This window comes from Narcine bancroftii, chromosome 4 (assembly GCF_036971445.1).
Source record: "Narcine bancroftii isolate sNarBan1 chromosome 4, sNarBan1.hap1, whole genome shotgun sequence".
Taxonomy (NCBI): Eukaryota; Metazoa; Chordata; class Chondrichthyes; order Torpediniformes; family Narcinidae; genus Narcine; species Narcine bancroftii.
In genome coordinates this window covers 262935925-262957261 of record NC_091472.1, presented here as the reverse complement: position 1 = coordinate 262957261, position 21337 = coordinate 262935925, and the positions used below count along the sequence as shown (strand labels likewise).

The window sequence follows — 21337 nt, the reverse complement described above, 5'->3', positions numbered from 1 at the left end:
CTGCAACTTTGGAGAACTAGCATGTAGTTGACCATGATTAAAGACAACAACTTTGCAAGATTGCCCTCGCGTTTTCTTAAAGCTCACAGCAAAAGATTGGCAGGAAACTGAAGTTGCTTGAATTGAAAATGTAAATCAGAAGGAATACTTTGTATCAGAGGGTTACGAGTTGATAACTTGGCCTGCAACATCACAGGCACCAGTCTTCACTCCATCAAGGACATCTACAAGAGGTGGTGTCTTAAGAAAGCAGCCTCTGTTCTGAAGGACCCTACCACAATGACCACGCTCTTCTCACTCTGCTACCATTTGGGTGAAAGTACAGGAGCCTGAAGGTGAGCACTCAGTGGAACAAGGACATCTTGTTTCCCTCTACCTCAGATTCCTGAATAAACAATGAACCACAGTAACGGCCTTACTTTGACTTTATCTTGCACTATTTTTTTTTTTTAATTTATTTTTTAAGATGGTTTATATCAACGTTTGCACTATGATGCTGACACAAAACAAATAATTTTGTGGCATGTTCATGACAATAAATTCTGATTCTGAAGATATTTTGCCCACCAGCATTATGTATCATTATGATAGCTTCAACTACAGGTGCTTAGAGTAATAAATCCTTAATCTTGTGCCATTGAAATAGTATTGGTTGATTCAAATTCAGATACCATGATTGGACCTTCATCTGTTAGCTCAATGTTAGTGATGGCATACTCGTTGGTAACAATTAGTTTGAAAATTCAACAGGAAAATGTATCGTCTCATCTACATCTGTTACAATATCAATCTATTGACATTGTACAGTTTTACATTTTTAATTTTAAAAATTTAGACATACAACATGGTAACAAGTCCTTTCACCCCTTGAACCTGTGCCACCCAATTAACTGAGCTGACTTACAACTTGAAAGGTTTGGAAGGATGGGAGGAAACCCACGCAGACTCCTTTCCGACAGTGCTGGATTTGAACCCTGGTCATTGCCGCTGAAACAGTATGGCGCAAACTGCTAAACTAACTGTGCTGCTCACTGTGATTGTCTAGAAAGCTTCCAAAGGTCTTTATTCATGGCTACACTGTGTCATCTTTATTATGCCAAAATTGTTCTTTCATGCAACCATTTAATTCAAATGGTGTTCAGTAACATACAGATAGACAGCATGCATCAGATCATGAAGTGATATAACAATTCAGCCCAGGTTTTTCAATGAAGTTATTTCCTGTTGAGTCTTCATCTTTAAATTTCTTCATTTAAGTAAATTTGAAGCAAAGGTTCTTGACCAAGGATCACCTGTCGAATGCACTCACGCATAGGTTTTCAAGAGTAATCATTTACATTTTTCCCAAATAGATGATGCTTTATTACAGGCTTTCAATTCATTGGCTTTGTCCCTTACAGAATTGCTGGCAGTATTTGACAAAAGTCTCAAGCTACCACTGAAGAAACACCTTGCATTAATTTATTAATGTGCCCAAGATCTTGAGACCTTCTATCTAATGTGTCAGTGGCTGCTTTGTGAGCCATTGTACAGACATCCCAGGCAACTAGTTCACAATCATTAAAAAATTTTCCTTTGCAATTCACTGACCAATCTTACATGTTCAAATCTCTGCATAGGTCAAATTTTAATGGTGCTTAATAGCAGAATGGACAGTTTTCTCCCATCAAAAGGGTTGAAACAAAGCTTGATGTTGCCATGGGAATCATGTGTTTCTTAAAACTTCTGTCAAAGGCAGATTTACAAGGATAGTTTTGCCCATTCCAACAGCAGCATCGAAAAAAAAGCCTTTTCCATTGTTAAAAGCTTCTGTATGCAAGATAGAAACTTTGGTGTAGAACCACATGTCTTTCAAATATATTCATCTAACAGGTTTAATTTGTAGCTGGTCTCCTGCAAAAACATGGGTAAAATTTTCAAAATTCTCATTTTGGTGAGGAAAAATAGATTGTTGGATCTGGGCCATCCAAATAATTAATACCCACGGAAAGATTTGAAAAATCAAGCTTCCATGGAGAAAATTAAATATTCTTAAATATTCTTAGGCTATGGAAAACCTCCGATGGGGCTTTTAGAAAAAAAGAGTGCCCGTACTTATGGTAAGCCTAACTTGTGCAAAGTTTCAAATTTCTATTGTGCTTCAATACCAAGTTATGCACCAACTTTATATATTACAGCCTATCCCCCACTTATGACCATCCGTACAAAGGACTGAAAAATTAAACTGTACAAATTAAAAAAAAAATGTATGTAAATATAAAAACTATGCTTGGTCAAACGTCCACCAGTGCTAATGGCTGTGGGCATATGAGAGTGACCATCAGATGAGATCCAGGCATTGTGAACATCACAGCATCTCCCTCAGTTCCCAAGAGAGAACAATGCAGTACAAGCACAGCAGGCTGTGGGATCTGAGTGGGGACGACATGCCATGCTAACATGGGCCCATTTTGAGATTCGACCAATCAGTTGGAATGGAACTTGGACGCATGTCGGGGAATGTCTGTATTACACAGCTTAAGAATACTGGCAACGACCCAAACAAAGCAAGTAAACAAAGCTCTGGGAATGTGCCTGTGTTCAAAAAAGTAAAAAATATTTAAAATGTAAAATTTAAATTTAGACATACAGTATGTTAACAGGCACTTTTGGCCCATGAGCCCATGGCACCCAATTGACCTACAACCAGGGTACATTTTTGAATGGTGTGAGGAAACCAGAGCACCAAGAGGAAACCCATGTAAACACAGGGAGGACATAATGTTATACCTCACCAGCAGGAATTGAAAGACACACTTAACCCTTCTGTTTATTGTCTTACACCAACACAAAATTTATTAACAAATTAACAATAATGGAATTACCTCAATGCTTAACCCTCGAACAAAAGCCTTTATGGTAATTCTACATTAACAACAGATATTGATATGGTGCATGTGGAAAAATAACCCTAGACCATTACAGTCCAAGCTCAAAATGCCCAAATGAAAACTCCCAAAACAAAAATCACAAGCCAGTCACGTCATGTCCATCAGCCAAAAAGGAACAGCTCAGAGAGTCCAGTCTCCAGGCTTGAGATTTGTAGTTTGGTTGCACGCTGGTCTTTTAGATGGCGCTTGGAGATAGACGGCCGTGATCACTGTAGACTTATGACTTTCCAGAGTTTTGATTGTGGCAACAACCACCTTTGATTTCTTCACGTGAGAATTTTCACCCAGTGACTTCCTAGTCACTACATGAGCTTCACACCTCTGAAGCCCACTTCAGGGTTAACAAGTCACCTTCTGTCACACGTCTTCCCCTCTAAACCCTATCTTAGGTCGTCAAGTAACTCCTGTCACATGAAGTCCTCTTGGAAGGGGACTGGGGATGCCCTGGTCAGTCATACCCACTCTGGGTATCAGAGTGGTGCTAATTGCTATCAGGACAACAGTGCTGGCACCCACAAAGTAGCTCAGTCTTCTTTCTCCCACTGGAACCATTGGGTGAGCACACTTACAGTCTGACTGACTGCCCTCCAACCATTCAAAAACTCAGTGCATCAGGTTCTTTAACTGCCCCAGCAGAGAAGTTGACCGCAATGGGCTCGATCTCCACGAGCCCACCGGCTTCCAGAGCATGGCTCTCACGCTTTTGACAGCTGTCAGCTTTCCCAGCGCTGTTTCAGCACTTCACACGCAGCTGCCAGTTTTTCCCAGCGCTACTTCAGAGCTTCACAGAAGCGCATGATCCTTTCTTTCCCCTGTAGGTTCAGTCCTGTCCCTGGCCCTAAAATAAAATTGTCCAGGGTCCATAAAAGTACAAAGAGACAGCACCAGATTCAAACCCCCACTGGCGCTCTAACAGCGTCGTGCTGTCTACTACACTAACCATGCCAAAATCATTTGGCCAGAAGACTTTCTCTCAAATTAGCAGGCATGATCACTACATGACCCCAGTTGATGGCCCTCTATGCACCTGAAAGCTTTGATTTCAGTTCCTTCGTTGCTTCTTTCTCTCTTGTTAATGGTGCATTTAACAGACCATTCTCAATGCTTGGTTTTGCCTGCAATTTCCAATTGGTTACTGGAAAGACCTTTATCAGTACATTTAATATATTGTATTTTTATTTCCAACTTTGCAGCTTGTGAGGTGGCTGGAGCTAAACATCCTCAGTGGAGTTGTGCTCACAGTCCTGCATTCAATTTAAAAATGTCAGTGCAATAGAAAGACATTGATGCTGCAGATCTGTTACTAAGGTAAAGGGTAGGCTCCTTTAAAACTGATAGGGCATCTTTATTCAAAACAGTCCAAATGCTGCAGTCAATTTGTCCATGGCAATATGTGAGAAGTGAAAGCATGCATCTTGCCCACTATCCATCACAATCTATTACCATGCCTACTGCACGCCAACCTCAACTCTTAATAAGGGGAACTTGAATGCTAGTAAAGCTCAGCAATTAATCAAATGCAGTGTCCACTTCCCTTTTCAACAAATCTCAACAGTCACAAGGAATCACACTGAATACAGCACCACCCTCAATCTGCCTTCCTCTGATGTACTGCTGACAGCCTCTGCTTTTTCTCCCCCCTTCACAGGTGGTTGTCCATCAGCCTAAACATCCAAGCCAACTTTCACCATTTGCTTCGCTTAACACCGTGAACACTTCTTCCAAAAAAAATCAGAATGTATTTCATCTCTCTGCTCGAGAAAGTCAACAAGCTATTTTAAAGTAATATCCAAAAGCAGCATGGTTGGTTTACCCATTGGTTCAACATCTTTACAGCGCCAGCAATCGGGACCAGGGTTCAAATCAGGCTGTCTGCAAGTTTAGATGTTCTCCCAGCATCTGTGAGTTTGCCCCAGGGGCTCCTGTTTCCTCTCACTATTCAAAACGTACTGGGGGTGTAGGTTAATTGGGCAGAACAGATGTGGGCCAAAATGTCCTGTATGTCTAAATTCAAATTAAAAAAAAAATAAATGCAGCATTTATTTAGAATGATTTGTAAAGTGCGGGGAAAGAACCAACTTCATGGAATAGCCTTGTGTGCACATAGAACCTTTGATCATGAGGCACAACTTTGTTTTTGTCATCAATTCCATGTGCAATCTCATTGCAAGGTCTATTTTAGGATTTCTGATTCTGCTACATCTTACATTGGGAGCATCTTACATCATCTAAATGCAGCTCGACTTATTGGGCCTTTGCAGTCACTGTCTGGTCTACTAATGTGGGTTAGTTACTAGGTTTCCACAAGCATACCATTTTTATTCCAGGTTCATCAGGTTTTTTCCCCCCACTGTTAGCCTGCATGGATGGGACTGGTCAACATTTTTAATGGATTAGCTTTACATGTCATCTGATGCAAATGTATTAAGTCAGTAAAAGTGCACAGGATTCAGCATTATGATTTCTGGAACTGTTTTCCTTGCATTCAAGAAGACTAGAGTAGAATGAAAGAAGAGTTCTAGATTATGTTGGATATAGGTAGAGCAAAATAAAAGAGAAACCATCCCCATTTGTAACTGGTCCAGGAGTCATATTATGTTTTTTTACACAGCCACTGCATTCCAGGAAATTATTGCCAGTTTCCCGGAATGCATGCTGTATAAAACACTCAGAGCGAGAATAATGATGTTAATCCCATTCCAATACTTTTCCTCCTCGTCCCCTAGTAAATTTCCCGCTACACCTGCAGTCTAAAGTTAACTGCAGCCATTTCGTGAACAATGGGCTATTTCTGACATTTATATTTACGTCACACTCGATGGCACCGCAGTGGTGCTGTATGTCCCACATACGTCAGACGTTGAGATTAACATCACCACAACAGCATTGCAAGTCCCACCTCCTTAATCACCACACTTCTGGTATTCTGTCTAAATGCATGGACAGATATGGATATTTGGAGTTTTGGTTGTTCCTATGTGAACAGCCATTGCCAGAAGGTAGGGAAGCACTTCAGGATGGGGGTGGGTGGGGCGGTGGGAAATCACCCAAATTCCAGGTAAAATTTTGACTAAAAGATAGAAAGGACATTTGTCTCCAAATCTTGTAAACAATGGGTTCCAGGACACAACTGTTAACAGAGTCAGAGCTTGCATCAAGGAATTGGATGGGTGCAAGAGGGATTAAAAAGCTAGTAATAGGAAAAGTTGATATAATGATTACAGGGAAAATTAGTGGGAATGGAAAATTAGCTGCAGTAATCTCCATGCAAGCTGCCAGGAAAGGTGGCAGAATTCTGGAGGGGGAGAAAGAGCAGGAGAGGAGCACTGATAGAACTTTTCTCTTTGTAGATGGGATGAAGTGAAAGGCCACCCATACTGTAACAATGCCCACATTCTAGGAAATAGAATAGTTTGATTTACAGAAGACATTTAAAGTAAATTCCAGGTTATTGCTCTCTACCTTGCTGAAGCCAAAACTCTCAGACACCTCTTCTTATAGGACCCACCAAGAAACAGCAACTCATCACTAAACTCATCACTTCCACTCATCCCCTTCCCTCGGCCCCTAACCTCATTGTTACTCACTGCCCAGTTCTATCTCCTACCCTACATCTACAACCCCAATTGTTCTAGTAGACCTATTATTTCCATGTTCTCCTACCCCAATAAAATGGTATAATCTTGCCTCAACTCCATTTTGTAACCCCTGGTCTAGTCTCTCCCTACCTATACCTGTGATTTCTTATATGCTCCCTATCATAACTTCCAATCCCCTGAACTTAACTACCTCACGTTCACCATGGACATCCAATCGATTACACCTCCGTTCCGAAGGTTTTAAAGCCCTTTGTTTCTTTCTTAACAACACTCAAGCAGTCCCTCTCCTGGAAGAATTTATTCTCACCCCCAATAGGTTCTCCTTTGACTCATCCACTTTCTCAGAGTCAAATGGGTAACCATAGCTCATGGGTCTCAGCAATGCCTTCCTTATTGTTGGCTCTGTGGAGCAGTCCATTCTACAAGCCTACAAAGACAAAGCTTCTCCATTGTACCTCTGCTACATTGACCATGACATTGGTGCTGCCTCATGCACCCATGCTGAGCTGGTCAACTTTATTCACTTTGCAGCCAATTTCAACCCTGAACTCAAATTCACTTGGTCCATCTCTCACAACCATCCCCGATCTTTCTGTCTTCATCTCAGGAGGCAAACTTTGCAAACATTTTCAACAAATCCACCATCTCCCCCAGTTACCTCAACTGCACCTTATCATACCCTGTAATTTGTAAAGATCCTATTCTTTTCTCTCAGTTCTTCTGCCTCTGTCACATCTGCTCTCAGGAGTCTTCAAATTAAGATTTTCTCCTTCAAAGATTGTGGCTTCCCCTCAACTACCATCAGTTCAGCCCTTAAATGCATCTCCTATTTTTTTAAACATCTGTCCTAGCTCCCTCTTCCCCTAGATGCCACAATGGCAGGATTCCTCTTGTCCTCACATACCACCCCAAACAATCCTTCCAACTGAAGTACTGTTGAGCACCTTAGCTCTATGCACTGCAATTACAGGGATCTTCCAGTGCCAATCTATTTCAATTCTATACCCCATTCACATCCTAACATGTCTGTCCACAACCTTGTACTCTGCCAAATGAGACAACCCACCAATTGAAGTAATAACACCTAATATTCCGTCTGGGCACTCTCCAACCAGATGGCATTAACTTCAACCTTCTCTCTCACTCCCTCCAGCACCCCTCCCCTCTTCATTCAGAGAGCTACTCCCTCTCCTATAATTTCTCAGCTATTTCCCTGCTGCCCTCCCGCCTCTATCCACCCATGAGTTCAGCTAGTTCATGCACCTCCCCTATAACCCCTTCTTCCCTCCTCATCCTTTTATCCAGGTGCCTGTCTGCTTTTGCTCATACCTTGACGAATGGCTCAGGGCCAAAATGTTGGTTACATCCCTTTGCTTCCCATGGACACTCCATAACTTGCTGAATTTCTCCAGCTCTTGTGCATTGCATCACAATCACTGCATCTACAGATTTTCCAGTTTAATTCCAGTTCTAATCTTGATTAAAGGAGGTTGTGTTCAGGATGGGGAGGGGAGAGGGGTGGGGGGGGGGGGGAAGGAAGGGTAAGGAGTGGAAAGGAGCTCAGGCTATCAGAGGAAGTGAATCTGGATGGGAATTATTCTGGTCACCTATTAATATCACATCTGAAACATTGAGACTGCCTCATGAATTCAATTAAAAAAAAATTTACTCATTACGAATGTAATGAGCAAAGGGTAGAAATGTTTGCTTGCCCCAATTCCTGTGGTCAGAGACTGCTTTCCTGATGCAGCCTTCGGGCACCAACTGCCTTGGAATTAACAAAACTGGACCATAGAACACAACAGCACTGCATCAGACCCATTTAGAAAGTGTCGAACTGTTATCAACTTTGAAAAAAGGAACATTAAAGGCAAGAATTCAGGGGCTTAAACCAGTTGTGGGAATTAAGCCCATTTTTGGCAATGCCTCCTTGTAGCTCCTGTGGATGAATGTAGGAGAAAAGTTAGAAATGGAAAAAGATTAACATCACAGTTCCCTCCTCCAAATACTTTATCTATTCAGGGTGATCTCAAGTTCTAATGGTGTCAGATGAGCAATTTTATCAAATTTAACCTGGAATAAATCTTGCGCCTCATTTTCTTTCAAACATTTGGGAGCTGAAGAGGTTTTGTTACAACAATTTTTTAAAAAAACCAAAGCTCTGTTGTCCACATTCCAATGAAGGATGAACATTGTAAAGTGAAAGTCATTTGTCACTTACACAAGGAGAACCAAAATCAGGGGTTTTCAAAGCCAGTGAAACACACTGCATTAAAAATAATCAGTTGCCATGGCAATAATTACAACACTGGTGAGCAAAGACAAGACTGCAATAACTGCACTAATTGAGGATCACGGCACTTGACTAGATTGCATCTTTGGTAAGTCACATATACAGGATTCAAAGTGCTCGCTGCTAAAAATGAAACCTCCATGATTTCAAAACAAATTTACAGCTCCAAATTCCACTGAGAAATGCACTGGCACAAGTTCCAATTTTGCAAATTGCAAAGGTTAAAGAAACACTGATAAAATTTCAACTGGCATCAATAAACAGAAGTTTGATTGGACTTGAAATTAGCGGAGAACAGAATGGTTCTGTCAGCATACTTGTACATGCCACAAGAAAATGTGGCAGAATTTTGGAGGAGAGAAAGAGCAAGGGAAAAGACTAATGGGACTGCTCTATATGCACAGGGCATAGAGTCCATGGAGTGACTAGCCACTTTCTATATGTAACATAATTCTAAGAAATAAAATGGTATTGACTTTCTGGTCAGTAAAGTAAATGGGAGGTGAAAAGGTTTTGTTACAGCACAATTTTTTTTTTAAACCAAGCTCTGTTGTCCACATTCCAATGAAGGATGAACATTGTAAAGCAAAAGTAATTTGTCACTTACTCAAGGAGACCAAAATCATGGATTTTCAAAGCTAGTGAAACACACTGCATTAAAAATAACCAGTTGCCATAGCAATATTACAACACTAGTGATGTTGGTCACCAGTTGGTTAAAGGGGTTGTGGAAGGAGAGCTCAGCCTACTTAGGAAATAGAGCCAATTAATATCAAAACAATAATACCAAGTTTTTACATCAAAAGTAAAAATGAATATACAAATTGATTACAATTGTCAAATTTTTGGTTTGTATTGCTCGGATTTCAAGTTAACTCAAATTTTGGCTTCTATATTTATTATCATACAGTAACATTGAATATATGGATCTAGACAAGACCAGCTCGGGTCTTGTTACCTATCTTATTTTAAATGCACAAGTTGCTGATTGTTAGGAATAAATACATTAATTTCTTCCTCCCCGCCCTCCACTACATTACGCAGAGCCTCTTAATTTATTTTGGGTTTTGTGAGGACAACCAACAAATAAAAAGCCCAAAAATATCAAGTGGAATAAAAGTCTGTGGATACTGTGATTGTAGTAAAAACACAAAAATGCTGGAGAAACTCAGGGTCCTTAGGAAGTAGAGATTTATAACCAGTAGTTAGAACTTGGGTAGCTTATTGAAGGCCTTCTATGTATCCAAAATACATTACATTGATAATAAATAGGGTGATCAGTCAAAATTTTCTGATAGTTTTGGCAACAATAATTTCCCAGTCTCAAATCCATGTTAACTTCAAACATAGCTCAGAGTACTGATAGTCCACAATGTTGTATCACCCTATGTAAACCTAATCCACAACAATCAAATCCTTCCCTACCTCAAACCCATAACCCTAATTTTTTTCTTATATTCTTACATTTCATATGCTTCTCTTGTACCAGTCTCTACCACCTCCTCCAGTAATGTATTTCAAGCCAACTACTCTGTAAAAAAAAACTTGCCTCTGACATTCCCCAAAATTTTGCTCTGATTATTATTTTCTAAAAAGTCTATCCCACGTCATGAATGAAATATTCCAACATTTTCTTAGCCACCACCATCAGGCTAGTTGGTCTTTCATTTCCCCATTGTGCTCTCTCTCTCTCTCCTTTAGTACTGGGGGCAGTTCCGGAATTTTGTCAAATGGTGATCTTTCACCATAACTGACTCTTTCTTTACTGTAGACTGCAGGTCAGCAGCCCCATGGGATTTATCAGAATGTACAGAACAATATCAACCTCTATGGCCCAGGAAGGCAGTGAAAAATTTAATCTGCCTACTCATAATCCATTTCCCTCCATTCTCAGCCAGTTTATGCACGTGTCCAAATGCCTCAAAGTGGTATCTGCTTCCACCCCTGCCCCAACCACCCCATGTTCCGGCACCTTTCAATTTATATTAAAAAAAAACTTGCCTCACATCTCCTCCTCTTCTTCACTTAAAATCCATGTTCTTTAGTTACAGACAATTCCACCATCTTCTGCTGGCTATTTGGAGGCCAATAGTATAACCCCCCCCCCCCCCCCCCCCACTATGAGAGCACCTTTCATGTTCTGATTACCCAGATCGCCTCAGTAGTTTGTCTCAGATTGTAACTAAGGCATTCTCCCTGATAAGTAAATGTCACTCTTCCAATTTTACTTCACTCTATCACATTTGAAATATTGAAACTTGAGAATGTTGAGTTCCCAGTCTCTCAACCAAGCTTCTGTAATGGCCACATCATAAAGATTTGATTAGTGCACAGAAAAAAGTTCATCTACTTTCATCATACCATTTGCATTAAAAGAAAGCATTCTTCAGTCTATCAGTTCATGGTCATTAACCCAGCCCTGCTTATCACATTTAGTTGACCTTACCTCCATCTTCACCCCCCCCCCACCAATGCATCAATTTGTTGCTCTGATCCCAGTCACCTGCCACACAAGTTTAAATCCTGCAGACCTGCACTAGCAAACACCCTGCAAGTACCAGTATTCATTGCTCCTCTGGTTTAGGTGCAATCTGTCCTTATACATGTCCTGCCTCCAGCCCAATGATCTATGTAGATGAAGCCCTTTGTCTTGCACTAGCTCCTTAGCCACACATTCAACTGTAGGATCTTCCTGCTGATTTTCTTGCAAGCATGTGGCACAGGAAGTATTCTGAGATTACAACCTGAGGAGAGTCTTATCGATGCTGTGTGACCTCCTGAGTTTCTCCAGACTTTTGTGTATTGCATTCTTGGGAGTCACCATCTCAGAGGATCTTTCCTGGACCTATCATACCAACGTTATCGTGAAGCCCATCAGCCTCTACTTCCTCAGGAGTTTTCGGAGGTTCGGTATGTATTTGGAAATCTTGGAAAAGCTCTACAGATGTGTTGTGGAAAGTGTGGTGACCGGCTGCATTATAACCTGGTATGGGATACCAGAAAGCCCTGCAAAAGGTAGTGGACACAGCCCAGTACATCACAGTCAAAATTCTCCCCACAATTGACAACATCTACATGGAACACTGCCATCGGAGAGCAGCAGCAATCATCAAGGAACATGCTCTGTTCTTCCTGCTGCCATGTGGAAAGAGGTATAGGTGCCATAGGACTTGCATCACCAGATTCAGGAACAATTGCTATTCCTCAACCATCACACATCTAAACAACAGACTCAGAGGCTTATTTAAGGATTCTTAATTAGCACATTATTTACTTCTGATTTTTTTTTCAGTAAAACACAATACTGGAGAAAAACTCAGCAGGTCAAACAGTGAACTTTATGTACCAAAGATAAGAACACATAACCAATGTTTTGGGCTTGAGCCCTTCATCAACATCAAGCCCAAATTGTTGGTCATCTGTCTTTGTCTTTGCTATACAGAGTATACTGTTTGACCTGCTATGTTTCTCCAGTAGTGTTTTTACTTCAACTATGACGTTTGCAAACTTTCATTTTTCACTCTATTTTTTTTTCCAGTATTTGCATAGTTTGTTTACAATTCTCTTTCTATACACATTTCTTCTTGAGTACAATTTACAGTAGAAAAAGTAGAAATCCTGCAAGAAAAAGAATCTCAGGGTTGTATGCAATGTCATGAATGTACTCCGATAATAAATTTGAGCTTTGAATTTCTATCCGACTCTTAAAATTCTTTAGTACTGAAACAATATGAACCACAACCTTTGGCAGCACACTCTCTCATTTCAGATAGACTTGTGCCTGCAGACAACACTTTGGACTATTGCTCGTAGCCACAGAAATGCCTAAATGTGCTCCTAATTAAAGAGTCCATGATCACAATTGCTCTCCTAGACTTCAATTTACCCTGTTATAGAGTCATGGTACCTCCGATCTAGGTGTGGCTGTGACTTTCACTTAATCAGCTTTCCCACTACCCCCTCCCAAAACACTATATTTATTTGAGAGGGGTACAGCCACAGGAGTCTCTTGCACTCCTTGCCAACCGCTCCTGGTAGTCGCTCACCTATCTGACAGGAGCTGCAAAGAACCTACTTTCCTACGATATTCTGCCTTCTGGACATTCCATGGTGAGCCCACCCACTACTACGGCTGAACCATGTGGTCTCAGAGAAACCGGAACTGGACTCCATTGCTGCAACTAGTCATCAGGGAATCAGGACTGGTCCCCAATCCACCACATCTCCTTGGAGAAGCATACTAGTCCAATGACTGCCAACGATGCCCCTTTAATAACCAGTGGTCTACAGAAGAAGGAAGAGTCAAACTTTGCCTCACCGCAACTCATCCTTCCAGCTCTTTAATATCTCCCAGTTTTTTTTTGCCGCAGGTCTGTTACATCTCAGTTGTGTTCTTTCTGTTTTATAACCATTATTAAATTGTCTATATTGTTAAGCTGGACCCTTTGACTTTCAAGAACAACTGCCTCAGAGAAATCCTCAGTGGCCAGTACCTGTAATTACAGCATAATAAAAATGGAATGGGAACTACTTGCAATGGAACATCTTCAAAAATATGTCCACAAGCTTGTGTCTGTCAGGGAAAAAAAAGTCGATTGAAGTGCACGGTTAGCACAAAACTCCTCTGTAGGATATGAGATGAATTTTCATGTTTCTCATTGTACAACCCTCACATTTAAAAAGCACCTATTTTAAGCACCATGGAACCTTGATCTTCAAAGCTAAAGTCCTGGTCGGGGAAGCAGTATTAACGAACTGCAAGTTTGCAAATTCAAATTTTTAATTCATTGGCATGTGTCCTGGAAGTATAAAATAGATTTTTATAGTTTATAGTAGTTAACCCATACAAAGTACACAAGTAAAGCACAGTACAGGCCAGTCAGAAACAGCAAAGAACACAAGATCAAGAATAGGAATAGGAGTCGGCCATCCGTCCCATCGAGCCTGCTCTGCCATTTAATGAGATCATGGCTGATCTGATAATAGGCTTATCACCATCCACCTGCCTTTTCCCATATCCCTTGATTCCCCTACTATGTAAAAAATCTATCCACCCTTGTCTGAAATATATTTACTGAGGTAGCCTCCACTGCTTCAATGGGCAGCAAATTCCAGATTCAACACCCTTTGCAAAAAGCAATTTCTCCTTATCTCCACCCTAAATCTTTATGCTATGTCCCCTAGTTCTAGTCTCCCCTGCCAGTAAATGTACAAGGTTTGTTCATGAGTCAGATAATAGGAAGAAAGAAACTTTTCTTGAAACTGGTGGTGAGCTCTTACCAAGCTCAGCTTATTCATAGATTTTGGACATGTGCCAAGGGTTGTAAATGTCTAATGATTCAATACTCTGTTCCTTGTAGAATGGGAAACCAGACACTACAATCTAAATGTTGCCACTGCTGATATCTAAAATATGCTTCAATGCATGGTTTCAAATATTTTGCTCAGTGTAAAACAATACAACATATCAGCATAGTTAATGTAGCTGTTCATGCAATGCTGTTACAGCGTCAGCGATTGGGACCAGGGTTTGAATCCCATGCTGTCTGTAAGGAGTTTGTTTGTTCTCTCATGTCTGTGTGGGTTTTCCCCATAGGCTCCTGTTTCCTCCCACCCTTCAGAAACGTACGGGGGGGGGGGGGGGTTGTTGGTCAATCGGGCGTAATTGAGTGGCACATGCTTGTGAATTGTAAGGGCCTGTTACTGTGCTGCATTTCTATATTTATGAAAAAAAAATTTACATTAAAAAATTGATGTCAATGCACTTTCTGCAACTTTGACACATTAAATGGAAAAGAGTACAATGCTCTGACCCAAGTACAATTAGCACAACTTACCATCTAGAATTGCCCATTGACCATCGATTTCTGTATGTTTCAAGTAAGAATCTTCAATTGTTGGGTCATAATCTGGCACAAAAATCTTTTGGAAGAACTGGATGGTGAGTGCACTTTTCCCCACACCACCATCCCCGACCACCACAAGTTTGTACGTGGGAAGATTATCACTTGGTACTGCACTCGCTGCCATGTCACAATTGGACCTGTTTAAAAATAAAACACTGTATTAAACATTTATCACAAAGGGTACAAGTTTTCTTTTTAATTGATAAGGCTCAGATATTTAGGAAACCAAAAATTAAAATATTTTTTTTCTCCACTGTTAGCATTATTAAATTGTGCTTTTTGATCCACATAACTTTGAGGTTTTCAAAGCAATGCATTCCGTCACTCGTCATCTCATCCACAACTTCCTCCAGTCCCACAACTCATGAGCTCCAACCCCCCCCCATTTATAATACACTATTGCCACATTGGCTGTCTGTTCATGGCCTCAAGTACTGCCAAATCAAGGCTACTCACTAATTGGAAGAACAACACCTTGTATTCTATCTCAGTAATAGTGCATCAACAGCGACCCTCAATTTCAGTTAACTCCACACACCCCCCCAGTCTTTCTCTTTCCCTATCCCTCTATCACCATTCTTCCAGCTCCCCAATTCTTAGTCCTTTTCCCTCTCTCATCATTTCTCAGTTCTTTCTAATCTGACACCTGAATTCACCTATTACCTCATACCTGCTAGCCTATGCTCCTCCTCTTCCTCTTCTCCTCCCCACCCCTCCTCCATCATTTTATTCAGGTATCTACCTGATTTTCGTGATTCCTGACGAAGGGCCTTAGACAGAAACATCGATTGCGTTTTACCTCCTGCAGATGGTGCGTGACCTATATAGTTTCCCTCAACAAGTTTGTGCCTTGCACATGGCTATTCATCTCCTTTCGCAAAGTCTCCAATTTATACTCAAACCTAGCATCTGCTTGTTAAAATGTTCACCTCCTCTCATACACCCCTTTTCTCCTTTTAAAGCCATGCCCTATAATTTAACTTTAACAAGTCAATGGTGGCCCTTCCCATTTTATGTTACAAGTGTTGGTCCACAACACTTCTTGATCTTCTTTGGTAGGAATTAATGCAGTTGAAAAGATGTATTTTTTTTATATAAATAAAGCCAAATTTATAATAGGCAGCCCTGCTCACAGCATTAGAAACTTGTACAGAGCAAGCACTCCAAATATTAATAAAGCAACCAAATAATTCAAATATAAAAATTCTTAACATGAGTTAAGAATTAAGGGGCAGAGGTTTAGAGGTAACATGAGGGGGAACTTCTTTACTCAGAGAGTGGTAGCCGTGTGGAATGAGCTTCCGGGAGAAATAGTGGCGGCGGAGTCAATTGTATTATTTAAGAAAAGGTTGGACAGGTATATGGATGAGAAGAAGATGGAGGGTTATGGGCATTGTGCAGGGAGGTGGGACTAGAAAGGGGTCTTTGGTTTGGTGCGGACTAGAAGGGCCTAATGGCCTATTTCCGTGCTGTAATTGTTATGTTATATGTTATGTTATGTTATTTGTGAAAATGAAATAAATCAGGCGCTGATGTCTGCTACAAAATGCAGAGTAGGTGAATCATTTGTACACTTCTAATTTAACAGACTGTTATCTATGCTCACCGTAGGGTCTCTGCAGTACAAATGCAGCTTGGGCAACTACATTCACAGAATTATTCTGTTTAGCTTAAAAGGGTGAACCTTTATCTGACAAAAAATATAGGGATATGCAGCAGGGAAATTCTCGGCAGTTCAAGTAGGTTATTAGGTCAGCACAACACTATGAGATGAAGGGCCTGTAATGTGCTGTAGATTTCTATGTTCTTTGCCTGCAGCTACCCAAAGCGGTACTTCATTTGGACCTCAGATAAAATTCAGTGCAATCTTGAGGAAAAGCTCCCCATTTCGGATTTGGCACATTGCAATCTTCTGGACGATATTAACTTCAACAACCTCCAATATTCAGGTAATTTCAGCCTTGTATTTCATATTTCCAGCATTATTTCTGGTGCTTATTGTTTCATTAACTTCCTATCTACACATCAAGAGAAACCTTCACCACTTTCCTTATGTCGTCACCATCAGATGCCAAGTAATCTTGGTTTCAGTTGTGTCACGGACATTGCTTTTTGTGTTCTCTACTTGCTAACATCTCTTACTTTCTAACATTTCCCAGTTCTGATGAACGACCATCCGTCCAAAATGTTAACTATTTCTCTCTCTGCAGAGGTTGCTTCCTGAGTATTTTCAGCCTTTTCCCATGTTATTTCAAATATTTCTGTGCACAAGTACAGGATGCCAAATTTCAGAGAACATTATTTTTTATGAATTTGGACGTTCACTTTAATTATGACCAATGTTGCCTACAATTTACTTAAATTTATCTGAAGACAAATAAATTTCAGAAATTCACTCTACGTTACAACTTAGTGGTCAAAGCTTATAATGACAGTGTGACTGTTGACATGACAAATATTAACCAAGAGCTGTTGGTACAGCAAAATCATGTCAGAATGTGACCACAAGAAAATATATGGCAATAGTTTGTTGTTAAGAATTGCACATGGAAAGTGTATCTCTCGAAATGCTAAAATGACCCATTCAAACTCATAATGCCAGCAAATAAACACCATCCTGCTATACACCAAAATCTTACCTTTACTTTAGATTGGCAAATGCTGATGTGTAAACACATTTAAAATAAAGCAGATAATTGTAGTGATTCAGATACTAGTGCTATATTCAGGGGTCAAAAAAAAATCTTATCAAAAATAAGATTTCTATAAACACAGAACCTTGACTGAGCAAAACAAGATTGTGCTGTATACAAGGTGTTACAAGTTTTCTTTATGAATAATTTATTCATGAAAACTACAAGTTGTTCAGAGACTTTGCAGAGAGTTTACTTGGAAATGTAGTTACAGTAAGAAAATTAACTTTCTAAAGAAAACAAAAATATTATTTTTCTCATTTGGTCCTGAGATAACAAAAGCACAAAGATGTGCAAAACAAAAACAAAGTGCTAGCAGGTCACTGAATATCTTTTGGAACAAGGGTGGAAAGTTACAGTGCTCACTTCTCCCTAACCTACAACCTCTCTTGATTTATTGATCCTTTAGTATGGATCCATTAGCCTGCCACATTGACCACCACCAGTGGGCTGATATCGCCTCAAACCGTGCATCTTGGCGCCTCACAGTTTGGCGGGCAGCTACCTCCTTTGAAGAAGACCGCAGAGCCCACCTCACTGACAAAAGGCAAAGGAGGAAAAACCCAACACCCAACCCCAACCAACCAATTTTCCCCTGCAACCGTGTCTGCCTGTCCCGCATCGGACTTGTCAGCCACCAATGAGCCTGCAGCTGACGTGGACATTTACCCCCTCCATAAATCTTCGTCCGCGAAGCCAAGCCAAAGAAGAAGATTAGCTTGAGGCATCCTTCAAGATCTGATGCTCCCAAGTCCTGCCCAAAATGTTCAAACAAATTATTGATCACTACTGGAGAACCACTTGATTTTTTTTTCCTTTATTTTTTTCTTGCTCTTTACAAGATACTAATCTCTGCCTCAAAAGGTTTTTTTTACATTACATAGAGCTCATAGACAGAGCAGAGAGATGGCAGAGCAGTTTAAAATTTTAAAAATCTTAATTGTATTCAAAGAACACAATTCTTTTTTTTTAAAGTCTGAGGGGATTTAGTATGACATTGAATACTTTATTAAATAAACCTCTGCAGATGCACTGTGGAAAGTACACTAATTGGTTTGATAATTCAAGTGCCCAGGAACAGAGAAGGCTACAGAAGGTAGAAAATATATCTAGCTCTGTCTAATGCTCTGACTTCTCATCCAGTGAATACTCAAGGCAGCAAATAACATGATAATGAACCCCCATTACCCTGATCAAAACATCTTCTCATTACTACACTGGATAGGAGGTACAGAAAAAGCGTGAAGACCGACACCTCAAGGTTCAAGAGAAACTGGTTTCCCGTAGCTATCAGGTTCTTGAACCTGCCCTTGCTACCCTAATTATGGAGCGCTCTGACACCAAAAAGTCTGTCTGTAACACCACTTTTTTCTTGCACAATGGTAACTTTGAATATTATCCATTTTTTGGGGGGGTATTTATCTCATTTTAATTTAATGTATACGATGGCAGCGTTTTTGTGTGTTAAGAACCTGCTTGGCTGTAGGAAAAAAAAATCAGCATGTTTGTACAAAATATATGACAAATTCATTATTATGCAAATCCAGCCACAGTGAGCAGAACAACAGAATCTCATGAGATTTCAACAATTTTTATTTTTTTTAAAGTTTTCACGATACAAGTCTATTGGCCCATGAAAGCTGTGCCACCCCATTACACCCAATTAACCTAACAACCTTGTTGGTTTTAGAGCAGGGGTAGCCAAACTTGCTTAGTGTAAGACATTTTTAAAAATTACATCCACATTTCTACTCTTACATGCACTTAGTTACAAAAAAATCTATAAATGTTAAGAAATACATGTAATAATATTTATTCATGCATGTAGTTTTTAAACTGCTAATTTGTATTTTGATGATAGAACTTAGTCTTCAAATCAGACCTCAAACATTTATTCTTTTTTTGCAAACCTGTCTTAATCTTGCTGTTTCCTTTTTCTCCTAGTTATATCAGAGAAATTGTGTCATTAAAAACTCTCTTCCTTAAAGTAGAATCTTAAACTGAAGCTGGGCAGCTGTTGATTTTTTGGATCTGCTCAATGAGCTATTTCTCCAAATAAATTTCCCCCAAATAAATTGAAGTTAACTATTCACTCAATGTGATACATCTTATGGGACCAGCCACAATTACAGGAACTTCATTGCAATGACAATTACTCAGCAACAATTGGCCACTGTTTTCCCACTTGAAAAAGTCATACAATCTTTGAAACTACTTGGTAATTTGGATACAATTCTTTCTATGAGTTACTCAATCAAGCCCATTTTTACCATTGCAGCCCAGGATTATCTGACCATGATGGAATTTACATTGGTATTTTAAACGGTAACTCTCCATAATCTATTTGGAATTTGCAGGAGTGCTTTACAATCAGTATCCTAATTAATACAACATGGGTCAAATCAAGATGTTTATTGTCATGATTCCTTAAGTATAACCTGATGAAACAGCGTTCTCTAGCCCTCGATCCAAAACAGGCAGACACACAACCAGACACAACACACATACATGTGCAAGGCAAGTATTTATATAATAAATAAATAAATTTTGTTTCATGACTATCTCAGATGGTTAGTGTGAGCAGTTCCTTTGGTTGTTCAGAATTCTCACTGCCTGTGGGAAGAAGCTGTTCCTCAGCCTGCCGGTGCTGATCTCTTTCCCAATGGGAGCAACTGAAAGATGCTGTGTGTGGGAAGGAAGGGGTCCTCAATAATTTTGTGCGTGAATGTACATCATCAACTCTATACCAGAATTTAAGCACATGAACACTATGTCTGATTATCCGGATTATCCAGCACACCAAAAGCCTTCCACTCAAACACACAAATGATGACTTCAGGGATTTTGATTTCTATCGGCACAGCAAAAGAAGAGGCAATATAAAAGCAGCATTTGACAAAATATGGTGTCAAGACTTGCAAAATGAGGGCATCAACAGAAACATTTCAGTAGCAAGAGACACATCTTGCATAAAACAGATGGTTTTATCTCAGCAGAAGTTTCTCAGGCCAGCGTCCAGACCCAACCATCTTTAGCTGTCTCATTAAAGACCTTCCTTCCATGGGGGTCAGAAGTGGAGATTCTTGTTAATGACTGCACAATGTTCAATTCCATTCATCCACAGAAAATGAAGCAGCCAGATGCATCAAGACATAGGCAATATTTTAGGCATGGGATAATAAACAGCAAGTAATATTTTTTTTTACTTAACTGAAGGAAACTTTTCCCCTCACAAGAGGTAAATAATAGGACATAGATTCAAGTTAAGACATAGACATAGAGCATAGTAACAGCCCCTTTCGGCCAACAAATTTGTACCTCCCAATTACCCTACAATCCCGGTAAGTTTTGAAAGGTGGGAGGAAGTCTGCGCATTCCTGAGTGCAATAGATGTAGTGAATATTAAGGGTTGCAAAAGCCTCCCCTCAGCATTGAATCAGGGGCATCACAATCTTGAAGTGAGAGATGATCAAGAGAATGATGTTGCACCATCCAGAGTGCAGTGAATCACTGGAATTCTGCAGGAATCCCATGAAGACACACACAGCACTGGAGGCCAGCGCTGAATCAATCTACTTTAATATGCACATTGACTTGTATTGAGCTTCACCCATTTGGTATCCTGTAACTAGACGCATTTGCTGTTCCTCTAGACATATTTTCTCCACTCTTTATTGAGCCAGGCTTTGATTAGAATATAGGTATTCTCTGACTTATGACCATAAAGAATTGGTTGCATCTTGGAATGGTCACAAGTTGGACTTTTGCCCGTGAAGTACCGAAGTCTTAAAGCAACATTTTTAATCAAATCTAGTTTTCCTCGTAGATTTGCCGATAACAATTTAAAGCTTTCTGAATTTGTCGATGAACCTTGGTGAATATTTTGACATTCTGGTCCATGCTTACCTTGTTAGTT

At 40.1% G+C, this 21337-nt stretch overlaps 1 protein-coding gene across 6 annotated transcripts in view; it reads right to left on the bottom strand.

Annotated features, from left to right (window-relative positions):
* LOC138761912 (ras-related protein M-Ras) overlaps positions 1-21337 on the bottom strand; it is a 72851-nt gene that overhangs the window by 36298 nt on the left and 15216 nt on the right. For 3 of the 6 annotated variants that reach the window (XM_069934861.1, XM_069934860.1, XM_069934862.1), the window contains one exon: positions 14660-14865. In XM_069934861.1, coding sequence (XP_069790962.1) covers positions 14660-14852 — 193 coding nt within the window. In that variant the 5' untranslated portion in view covers positions 14853-14865. The other 3 variants (XM_069934863.1, XM_069934864.1, XM_069934865.1) reach the window with 3 other exon arrangements.